Source organism: Ochlerotatus camptorhynchus, unplaced genomic scaffold (assembly GCF_037179485.1).
Source record: "Ochlerotatus camptorhynchus isolate MF236.1 unplaced genomic scaffold, CSIRO-AGI_Acam_v1.1 ptg000637l, whole genome shotgun sequence".
NCBI classification, from domain to species: Eukaryota; Metazoa; Arthropoda; class Insecta; order Diptera; family Culicidae; genus Ochlerotatus; species Ochlerotatus camptorhynchus.
In genome coordinates this window covers 19,313-32,046 of record NW_027041116.1, presented here as the reverse complement: position 1 = coordinate 32,046, position 12,734 = coordinate 19,313, and the positions used below count along the sequence as shown (strand labels likewise).

Genomic DNA, 12,734 nt, shown 5'->3' with positions numbered 1-12,734 from the left:
TGCACTTATTTCCCGAAATTTACAGTTAAAAACAATACTTACGTGGAACGCGTAGGTATTTTTATTGTTTACATTTTTGTCCGGGTGAAAACGAGGGAATGGTTGGTAGTTATTTTTGCTTTCATGGCCCAGAGAATGGACACAGCAAATAAATGCTAAATTAAAATTAACTATTGTTGGCTTAATAATAGAATATTGTTATTTTTACAATAGTTGCATTTGAAAAGTGGCTGATTAAAACAAAAAGAATACTATTTTGAATTTATATGAATAAGTATTATTGAAACAACAAAAAGCAATATAATTTCAACTGGAATTGTTTGCTTAAATACAATTAAAGATTTTTTTGGTTCAATGCAAACAATTTTCTTTCCGTGTAATCATACAAACTTACATTCATACATACATACATACATACATACAAATTGTGTTGTTTTTCTCCCCCTTTTTCTTCTTCTTCTTCCTCGCATTTCAAACTTATTGCTTATCGCATATTAGCTTATTGCGTACTTTCAATTCTAGATGCATTTCAACAGTTATTAATTGAGAGCTTTCGATGCCTGGTACCATTTTTGCATAAGTGTAATTGTGTGGCAAGTACAATCATACTCTATGCCCAGGGAAATCCAGAAATGTTCCAACCCGAAAAATTTCTAGACCGAACTGGGAATCGAACCCAGTCACCTTCAGCATGGTATTGTTCTGTAGCTGCGCCTTTACCGACTGAAATAAGGAGGCTCCCCCAGGTGTGTAATTATTTTGCAAAATGTAATGAACATGTTGCTTGATACATCTTATATTAAAACTGTATTTGTAAAATCGTTACAACAGTGTTAGTGTTTAGCGCCAATTCATCGTACTTGGTTTCATTCGGAGACGAGCCAGCCAACGGCTGAAAGTCTCCCTAATAAAGATATAAAAAAAACTACTTGGTTTCGTTGTACAGTACTCTGCATTTGTCGATAATATTTATTTCGATATTCCTTCCTATTTGAATCGCTTCAGCAACTCAGATCCTGATTCATCATCACTTTTTGAGCACGAAGTGTTTTGACTCGTATTAATAGGCTTATAAATTGCTGTCGATTTCTCCATATTTAGGTGGTGGAAAGTTGAATATCTCACTAAGATGCTCGTTCCCCCACTACTGGCGTGCAAAAGGACCAGTACTAAGTAACTAACGGATTTCCACACTACATGCCATATAAGATAGACTCAAATTTAAGTTTAAATTACTTAAACTCTAGAAAACTTAGTTTACCTGTAGTATACTGAGTAAAATTTGCCCAGCCACATATTTTTTTTCGAATATGACAAAAATCGACGAAAAATTTACTCATTCTATAGAAGTATACACTCAAAGAATATATCACATATCCAATGGAAAATATTCATTAGAATTTCACATAACTTTCATGCGATATCATAATTATTTATATGATTTGAGTAGTAGCTATACTGAAGATCCGAGAGATGCCGCCTCTTCAGTGGTAGGAAAATCTGTTTTTGCAGTATGGAGAATATCAGAATATCCACGATTTGTGACTAAACATGCTTTCACAGAAGAAAACAAATAAACGAGTGTTTACCTTATCACCATAGTAATGTACTCGTGCAATTTTTGTGCATCTTAAACTGCCCATAAAGACGATAATGAATAAAAACTTAAAATTTTCATGCATTTCCAAATGGTTTCCTACCATTCCCATACATTCGAAAGTGACTGGCCCTCTGGATGTGGATGATGTCAAAAACAACAAAACATGATTAATTGGGAATTGCACCACAAAATCACATGAACCTTATGTGTGAAATGAAATTTAAGTGATTTATCATATAGAACTCATGTGATCATATGCATTTTATGTGAAATTGAGACATTTATCATTGGTTTTGTTAATGGACAAAATATTATGTACATTCCCTATGGAAGCTACATGAAAACTTTTTTCCGTGTACTAATTTCATATGTAAATCGTGATGTTGCTCATATTAGAAAACGAATTCTTGTAAAAGCTCGGAAAGTTGTACTCAGTCTATGCGTTAATTACTTTTTCAAGAATATGAGTGAACTAATCTCAACTTTGAGTTGACCTAATTTGTCGTGTAATCATAATTTATCTTTTTATTAATTGGCGAATCAAAACAAAGCCAAAACTGGCTATGCGACACCTAGTTTTAAGATCTAAATTTTCAAAAAATCATGATGTACTAAAAAAAAATCATGCTTGGGGGGGAGGTAGCTCATCAATTCTTCCGGTTCGCCTCCTAGCATCGTGCTATAAGGTACCAGGCGATAACCAGGGTAGTTGATCGATAGCTCGATGACGTCATTTCGTTGGCGTCTGCAATGGGAAATTCTCATAGCATGCGTTGACGATGGAACGTTGTCGAGTTGTTGAATAGCAACTATCGTGGTAACTCACCGATTACCTGTCGATCTGCCAAATTTGGAAAGACGTCTGCATTGAATTGTCTCATATAATAATATTCCGCCCACTATATTACAAGAAATTGCGAGTAGCTGAGTGGAATGAAGATAAGTTAAGCATTGGGTACAGGACCAAGTCTCCCCTGGGTGGTGCCAGAAGATGAGCGCAATAGAATCATCAAGTTGCCATAAGGCACGGAATGAGACTATTGCATGACTGGGTAGTCAAAGTCTTCCATTCGTTAGTCATTTCAGGTGGATTAGAACAGGTTTACGATTAGGGTGGGCGTTGGCCAGATTTGGATTTTTCATATATAATTTTAAATAGGACCTAGATTATTTAATACACTAGTAACCTCAACTTCTCTCACAATGTTTCATTGTGACTAATCAACATTCAATGGGTAAAATATCAAATTTGCGGTAAATTTGAAAAAAAGGTAACTTGGCGTGTAGAGCGCACTGCCCACTGGACGGTTCTGAAGCCTGACCAAGTGAGTGGGTTACGGGTTTATTTGATTGTACGTCATTTCCAAGTTATATATAGATACATTCATACCATTGGCATTTTGTATTTGAGATAAGACAGAGACAGGATGCGGAGGGCCTGCTTAGGGGGAGCGTAACCCATGTGATGGCTTCCATTTATTAAATAGTTCAGATAGGCTGGAAATGATAGGTTTATGGTGAGAAAATGTACCATATGGTGTCCGTTCACTGATCAAAATTAGATTCAAATCGTCAGACCCTGCCCTGTAATAAGGGGATTGACGATGATTTGTCAAGTTTCCTTTTGCATTTGCATATAATTGTAAGTTTAGGTTTGCTTTTGTAATTGTAAGATAGATAGTTTGCCTCAATTGAAACATTGAGTTGTATAAACTTGACGAATCATACCTCTAAAATAATAGTAGTTACAGTGCCGCATTATCTAACAACCACTGCCTACAACTAATGTTGAGGGGTCGGCAGGGCTGATTACGGATCAAAACTAACATAACTCTAACACTGAAATGATCCCGAAACTAACGCTCATTCATTGCACTTTGAGTCATAAAGTAGTTTTATTTATTTTCCTACTAATCTATCTACACACTTAGTTTTTTCTACCGAGCTCGGCTGTGCGGGTCTCGGCGGGAAGGGGGTTTCGCTGAGATCTCGGCGGGAGTGACATTTGATTGCTGAGTCTCGGATAATGCCTTTTCTAATAATCTGCCTACGTTTCTTTTCTTTGTTATCTACTTTATCCCCTTTTTATTTTTCTGCTCTTCTTTCCTCTTCTCTTCTTTTGTTTTGTTTGTTTACATATAACTAATACTAATACCTCCTTGTTTTCTCTCTAATTTGTCTACTATGTCCCACCATCACGATGAGAGATGAGCTACCGTACATGGTACACGCTCATATACACTCCCAAAATAGTATGCCGCAAGTAAGTATATCACAGAGGCAACTAAAGATCCAGAAACGCCGATAACGCTGAAGATAATGAGCTGTGGTGATTCATATGACTATATAGTATTATTTATTTATACTAACCTAAACACAACGTGGGATGACCCAAATCCAAACGATCACTAACCAAAATAATAGTCTTATCTTTTTTCAACAGGTGTAATTTCGTTTAGTTCTGTTTCTCTCTTTTCAGCAAAACAACTACAAAAAAACCTGTATCGGAAACTAGTGGGACTGTCTGTGCAAACAGAAACAGACCTGCTAGTGGAAGAAGGTCGTTATAACTCGCTTAACTCGTTTTCGGATTTGAGAGATCGTCGGTTACAGTGGCCTGCTTACTGAGCAGGAAAACGCGGTCCCAGGTCCTTACATATCAAAGAGATTTATGGTAAAATCGCTTGTGTATCGTGTATTTTGCGAAACTCGTTGTTGTCGTTAGTTCCGGGATTGAATGGATACAAAAATTTGAGCAACGGTATTATGTGATATGAGGGGCTCGATGGCCTTAGAGCAACCGTTTTTGCTTACTGAGCAGAACATCGTGAGTCTAATCTCAGGCCCATCCACATTCAAGATTCGTCAATCCTTTTATTTGTTAATGTGACTACATGGTAATAACAGCAACTCGGTGATTAAAAAGGTGCTCGTCTGCCTAGTGGCAAACGTTTTTGCTTACTGAGCAGAAGACCGTGGGTTTAGTCCCAAGCTCCTTCGCGTTATATGATCGTTAGGACATCAATTCAGCTTATCGTTTACCAAAACGAATCCTGCTGCAAACCCAACCCTCTTATCCAACATCCCAGTGATTCCTCGTGGAAGTGCAGAGGTGTTCTCGGCTTCCATCAAAACGAGTGTCATGTCAACACAATCCTTCCCATTCCTTTCTTGACCTGTGTTCGGGCGCGGCCGGCGCTGGTATTGCCTAATTTAAGATCACCAGTTTTTACACATTGAGGATGATTGCTAGTCCCAAGCATTATCTATTGGTTCTCTGTGTAATTACAGCTGATCTGGCAATAACAGAGTAGCAACCGTGGGCGGTCAATCAAGCTCAAGCTCAAGCTCAAGCTGTACTAAAAAAAAAATCATGCTATTTGACAGATATCAAAACGTCATTACCATTTTCACCGACTCGCCATCTGTGAGTCAATCGTTACTTTGATTCTTCAATTGCATTTAACGTATACACGGTAACCGCAAAATACCCAATAATGACTACAAAGTAAGCATTTTCGAGGGAAACTGGGACTACCCATTAAATGAGTGAAATTTTACCCATTTATGAGTAATAACACCTACAAAAACAAGTAGTAAGTATTCATTTTTTAAGTAACAAAAATTCATAAATGGGTAATATTTTTACTCATTTAATGGGTAGTCCCACTCTCCCTCGAAAATGCTTACTTTGTAGTCATTATTGGGTATTTTGCGGTTACCGTGTTCGGCGTAAATGGCTGCATTCCCAACTTCAAGTAGGTTCAATTGACCACTTTGTCAAGCAGTTTCAGCGTGACTTTCTACCAGCTATTTCACAAAACTGGACCAACTAATTTCTATTTTTTTGTGAAACGCACAAATGTTGGCTACTTTTTTCGAGGTTCTAGAAGAAAAAATCTCAAAATAATGTTTCATTTCAAAGTTCGAGTGGTAGTAAACGTCGTTTTATCTGCTCGAATGAAGTGGTTAATTAATGACTTCATTCGAGCAGTTAAAATGACGTTTACTACCACTCGAACTTTGAAATGAAACATTATTTTGAGAATTTTTCTTCTAGAACCACAAGAAAAGTAGCCACAATTTGTGCGTTTCATAAAAAAAATTGAAATTAGTTGGTCCAGTTTTGTGAAATCGCTGGTAGAAAGTCACGCCAAAACTGCTTCACAAAGTGGTCAATTCTTTAAAAACAGGTCTGTTTTGCTCGAACATGACTTTTACTGACATTTCAAATTTCGCATCTATTTCATGGCCACACACCCCTAGTCTCACTATTTTAACCACGTATTTTTACTCCTTACAGTATCCTCATGCTCCTTAACAAACGTCAGCTAGAAAAATTGAAGGAACAGTGGTGGAAGAACGATGATATTCAAAGCAAGTGTGAAAAACCGGATGATCAATCAGATGGTATTTCGATTCAGAATATAGGTGGTGTTTTCATTGTTATTTTTGTCGGTATAGGTATGGCGTGCATTACGTTAGTGTTTGAGTTTTGGTATTATAAGTATCGTAAAAATGTAAAAATCATTGATGTCGCAGAAGCTACAGAAGATAAAATGGCCCAAAAGACGTCCAATTTAAGGTTGCCAAATTTGAAAAATGAATTCGGTAATATGGGCCAAATTAAGGATGACAATCAAAAAACGCAAATTCTGAGAACACGTACCCAAACATTAGACGCCTCGAATTTCAAGTCTCGCTTTTAAGCATCAATGTAACTCAACTTTGGATACTCGCATAAACGCGAACCATAAATTGACCTTACCGATAATGGTCTAAGAGGAAGAGGAGACAATACGGGGGAAAACGAACCACTTTTCTGTCAAACGCGAACCAGCTCGTGATTGGCCGATTTCAAGTGCGTAAGATAGAGATAGAGATGAAAGAGTAAGAAGCCAGTTGTCTCCTCTTCGTGTTGGATAATGGTTAAATATAGCTTATAATCCCTCCTAAACATTAACTGAAATATTTATGGAACTTTACATGAACGTTTGTGTGATAAAGTTTTAACTTTATGTATTATGTTTTTTTGAAAGTGGACCTTACAAATAATGGGTTGTTAAGAACCATTACCATTCTAAAGTCTTGTTTTCTCCATACATACCCGGAAAGATAACTATGTTATAACCTTTAAACTTATGTTTTGAGAACTTTAATGGTTATGGTTATGGTAGTCAGTAAGGTCCATGGATGGTTTTGTATTATCGGTCAACTGATCATTAATTTACAGGCAACCAATTCGCGATATATTCCACATAAAGTTGATCGATGTTACAAAATCATAAATTAAAAGGTTCTACACTGAAAAAAGTTTTCACTTAGTTTCTATTAGGAACGCACATAATATTTTTCCAATAATAAAAATAATTATTTTTATCTGATTATCACATAGCATAGGAAATTCTATATGAGAAATCACATAGATTTCATTTGACACATAAATTTCATGTGATTTAGTGGTGCAATTTCCAATTATGGAATCACATGAAAGTTATGTGAAATTCACATGGATATTTTCCACTGGTTATGTGATTTATTTTACGAGTGTAATATAATTTCTTTTCCGACAAATTATGGAGAAAACAAGAATTTGGAATGGTAATGGTTCTTAACACCCATTATTTGTAAGGTCCACTTCCAAAAACCATAAAACATAAGGTTAAAACTTTGTCACACAAACGTTCATGTTAAGTTCCATAACTATTTCTGTTAAAGTTCAGCAGGGATTATAAACAATTTATAACCATTTTCGGTAATGTCAATCTATGGTTCACGTTTATGAGGGTAGTTAAGGCCCAAACGCAATGTGGACGGAAGTGGAACGGAAGCGGAAATTTGACAATTTTCACAAATGACATCAATTTTAATTTGGTTCTAACTAGTTTTCAATTCAACAAGTGACCTTACTCAGATCTGGCTTTTCCACTGCCGCTCCGCTTTCGTTGTCATTACATTTGGCGCTTTAGATCATATCCAGAATCACCTTAATAAACAAATACTATAAACGAGCTGTATCCCAGATGGATAAACTATCCCACAATTGGTTTTGATGATACCCCGAACGCGTCGTTAAGCTCTCTTTTATGGTTATTTTTATAAGGGCAGTTCATATGTTTTTATCACGAGTTATAGTCATAGGTCGACGACATTTTTGTTTTATTTTGTAAATAATATTAAATAAAAAAAATGCAGCGTCATATCACTGTATATTTTGTCATCGTCCTTCTGTTGGATTCACATATTGTCTAGTTGTTCTATTTTTTTCTACAAACTAATTTGACAACCGCTAGGATAGATCTTTAGCAGGGACCATACGAGAAAAAAATATTTATCAATATTTTTCCAAATTTTCCCCTACTCTTTTATAAACACACATCAATATATTGATTAAAAAATGAATTATTGACAATAATATCGATAGTGTAAGGTACAGTATTGGCAACAATATTGTCAATACCAATGTATTGATATGATTGACGGGAGTATTGATAATACGATTATTGTCAACAATATTGATTATTATCTCAGCATTTCTCGCAAACACCTTGTCGGCCCCTTGATAGGTGGGAAATGGCCGATATTTGGGTATAAGCGCCAAATACCTGGCCGAACAGTACTAATTGATTATTGTCAATAATATTGGTAGCTGCTTTAGGAGACGGAGGTATTGACAATACTATTATTATCAATAATATTGAGGCAAACGGGGTGCGCCACACGTTTTAATATTACCAGGGACCCCCGCCGTGCAAACTAAAATTGCTCAAACGTCATTCAGTATATGGAATGGAGGCAAGCTAAATTGAACATTGCGCAACGGAACCCAGAATCAAAACCAAACAGCAAATAAGGCTACCAGAAACATGCATTTATGATGACGATAGGGTTACTCGAAGCTCAAATTAAAAATTAACCCCGTTAAAATACATGAAGTGTCGTTCAGATTAGTGGCGGTCTTCTCACCGCATAAATGGAGGGATTACTGTATTGATTTATTGAATATTATTCGTTATTAGCTAATACCCCGGACAGACTATGGCTTATATCATGTAATATAGGCTGTCTTGCAATGAGCACTCATACATAGGATTTCCAGTGAAAAGTAGATGTATGAGTGCTCATTGCAAGACAGCCTATGTTACATGATATTAGCCATAGTCTGTACGGGGTATAAGGCGGAGTTGAAAACAATCAGCTGCCATGGCAAATCAGCACGGGATTGTTTTCAACCAGCAACTCTTTATTGCTCGTGTGATTTTTAAGCCCGGCGTAGACGATTCAATTCGGTGTTCAACTCATGTTAAATGCACGCCGACCTGATCAGAGGTGAGTTGAATCAGCTCACTTAAACCGTGAAAGCCCGGCTTAATGGTGAGAACAATTTGTTCAAGGATGTGACTATTCATCCGTCGTAACAATTGCCGTAAGTTCACACAGAAATTATTACCGTGTTCGGTAATTTGTTTTTTCCGAACGTTCGGTAAACTAAATGGCTACCGAACGATCGGTAAACAGATTTTTTTTATGAACTGCCAAAATTTTCCGAATTTTTTCCCGGAATGTTTGGTTTTACGAAACTGGATGACTACAACTTTGTTCAAGACCACTTTTCGATCAAATGTAAGGAAAAAAAAGTTAATAATGATTCAAGTTACTGATGTCTCATGATTATGCTCAATCAACATTGGTGTTTCTAGCACTAAAAATAAAGGACAAACATCATGGCTACCATGTCACACTGCAGAATACAGTGTTGCTCACAATACAGCTGCTAAACCATGCCATAAGATTATCAATCTCTTAAACAGTTAATAACTATTTAATTTGACCTTTGGCTGAAAAACGATCTTATGCAAAGTTGTTGCTGAGAAAATTGTCTATAATAATAGTGATAGAACTTGTTAACAGTACAATATGGAAAAGGCTAGAAGACAATAAAAAAGTTTGTTTTTCCCATATAATTTCCATATAAACTTCAAATGGTTTGTAAACATCAAATGGTTTTCTTACAATATGAGTTAAAATTAGGGTAATCAGGAACCAATTTGGAACCGTTTGAGCACTGTGGAGCGAACATCTCAAATTTTATCAGTCTACTCTCCACCTTAAGCCTGACATTGACATTCATTAAGTATCTCACGCAACTCTATATTGATGAGTTTTTTTATTATATCATGTTTAATTCTGCAGACTTATAGTACGTACAGACTACATATGTAGTTATAACATATTATAGCGCTAGCTTGATGGTGGTTTCAATTATTTGACAACCGTTTAAACATGTCCGCTGCATCCAAAAATGTAGTCAGAAAAAATCTCAGTAGGCTAGTTTTCTAAATACAACTAAAAACGGAAATTTCACTTTAAAATAGTTTGTTTGCTAAAACACAAACATCTCCGGCTGTAATGAAGCTATATCAATTATTCGAATGCAATTAAAGGTGAGAAAATTGTAAATATGCAAAATATTAAAAAATAAATAAAAAATAAGCAACTAATTAACAGCAATACCACTAATCTCACTGCAAAATAGCATCCAGTTGATCCAAAGCCAATTTTCTCACTTTTAATTTGGCATTATAATATTTGAAGCTCATTACAGCCGGAGATTTTAGGAAATAAACTTTTATTAGGTGACATTTAGTTTTAAGCTGTATCAAGAAAACTATCCTATTGAGATTTTTTCGGGCTACATTTTTGGATTCAGCGCACGTTTTACACGATTTGAACTGTAAATATGCTGTAAACTATTGTTATTATAACATGTTATAACTCTGTCGATTGAACGTGGTATAACAGTCGATCCAGACAAGAAAAATTTGATGATGTTCATTACGGATCATACGAAAAATACGATACGGAATGGAACTATCAAAATCAAAGTTACAAATAAGATTAATTTCCAGGAAGAAAATAATAAACGATGCTAAAGAAAAAACTGACTTTATCACTTTTCCACACAGTTTGCCACCAGCAATATATTTCCGTGGTATCACCTTTTTGGTTTCAAAATATTTGTTGCAATATTTTGGGATTTATCTCCGCGTATAAATAGTAATGTCCTTTAACTGAAGCTTGTTTCAATTAGTGGACTTAAACTCAAAAGACATTTAAATAGCAATCGTTTATGTATTATCAACTGCTGGGTTAAAGTGAACTTTATAATGTTAAAACTCTGCAGTTTGAACGTACTATAATGCCTTGTTCAGATTAAAAGTTATAACATGTTATAATAATTGTTATTATAGAAGAATACTTCAAGATAGCCTTATAACATGTTATGATTCACCAATGTAAACCATGTCGCATCCGTAATGTGTAAACATGTAATTATAAAAATATGGGTGCTGCCAGTATTATGGAATTTTTATTCGCCAATCTGTGTTTACTATACTGTGTAAAGGCTTTAACTTATCGGAACGACTATCGAAATGCCAAACGATTCGCGTCACGAAAGTTCTAAAAATTTATTTTGTATTGATTGAAACGAAACAACATAAATTTTTGAAACTAGGTGAAAACTAATACATAGCAGTCCCGGGTAGTAAAATTGACTTTTATTAATTTGTGAACATTACTATGAATGCTGGTTGAAAACATAAAGCTGTTACGGCAAATCGAATTAACATTGACTTCAACCAGCAGATCATTAAAGTGATCATCAAGACCGTATGCGAAGAGAAGTATGTGGGGCTTAGTTTCCTACACAATCAATGATGGTGTTAGTGAGAGATCTTTATGAGACATTGTGGGAAGAAGAAAATATATTAAAATATGAATAAAATTTGTTAGAACTTGTTTAAGTTTTCTATCATGTCTTTAATTTTGGTCCGAAAGTCCTTGGTTGTCTGATTTTCTTAAAATTTTAAAAGATCCGCAAAAAAGGGTGCAAGTGGAAACGGTTTTTTGAAAGTTGAACTTTGAGGCTCTCTGGAAAAAATAATAAAATAACATGTTTTCACATAAAAAGTTTCGTAAAATCGTCTTATATGAATAAATATCGCATTATTGTTAAGAACACATCTCAGCTCATACAGTGGGGTAAGTTGATACACATATATTTCAGTAGTTTTTCGATAAAAATACTCATTTATTTTCTCCAAAAACATGTATATCTACGTATTAAATAACCTTTCGAGGACTTATTTAACCCATTGCAGGAATACAGGTAAGCCTCGAATAGCGCGGTGATTAGTGCAATCCGTTCAGAAAAGAAAAATCAACGATGAAATTACAATGAAGTGACAATAAAATACAATTGTTTAACCACCGACAAACCGACATGACACTTAATTCTGAATTATGCCCGAAAATCATAAACGGTCGATTTAAATGTCGATCCGAACTGTCAAAATAATAAGATTTTTTGATCTAGATAAAAATAATTTGTCCAGAATAGATCAGACACGAACCAATTCATAACTTTTGCATGCGGGTTCATGGTTTAGCTAAATATTTCCGCGAACACGGAGCCAGATGTCAGTAGTGTCAGAAATTTTATTGTTTTTGCTATGGTCATTCATGTCGGTTTTTCGGTGGTTTAACCTCGTCATCGTTGCCGGACCCTGCTAAATTTTAAATTATTATGGCGTTAAAACAAATGACCCTCGTTTCAGCAGCCGATGCGATGCACAGCAAGAGACGAAGTTAATAGTACGTTCAAACGCTGTCCAGACATGTTATAACGGTTGTCAAATAATTGCAACACAGAAACCACCATCAAGATAGCGTTATAACATGTTATAACTCTGTAGTCTGAACGTACTATTAGAGACGTTTAACGCACGCACACTTACAGGTGCATCGCCGTGTTAAGTTGTTTATTATTTTCCTCTGCCTAACCTAAAAAATGTATGAAATTATATCTGACAAAATGAGCTTGACAGAGATTTCTTATGTATTTTCCTCGGATTTTCACTAACACTCTCTCACAAATAGCACCAATACAACCGGACGTGAAAATCTCAATAGCAAAGATTTATTTGTAATTCAATGTTTGCTTTGTTTTGCATTCATGTGATCTTCTTTAACTATACGTTATTTTGTGATTAGCTTTTTATTGTTTTCGTGTAGTATTAGTGTATTCGTATAGTAGTAGATACACAGCAAAAAATAAATTTTAATATTGCAT

The 12,734-nt window shown here is 35.3% G+C and overlaps 1 protein-coding gene across 1 annotated transcript in view; it reads left to right on the top strand.

Annotated features, from left to right (window-relative positions):
* LOC135714290 (ionotropic receptor 25a-like) overlaps positions 1-6,761 on the top strand; it is a 57,791-nt gene extending 51,030 nt beyond the window's left edge. Inside the window, exon 4 of the mRNA XM_065237625.1 lies at positions 5,904-6,761. Within this exon, the coding sequence (XP_065093697.1) occupies positions 5,904-6,309 (406 nt within the window). The 3' untranslated portion in view covers positions 6,310-6,761. The remainder of the gene's footprint in view (positions 1-5,903) is intronic.
* The last annotated feature ends 5,973 nt before the right edge of the window (positions 6,762-12,734 follow it).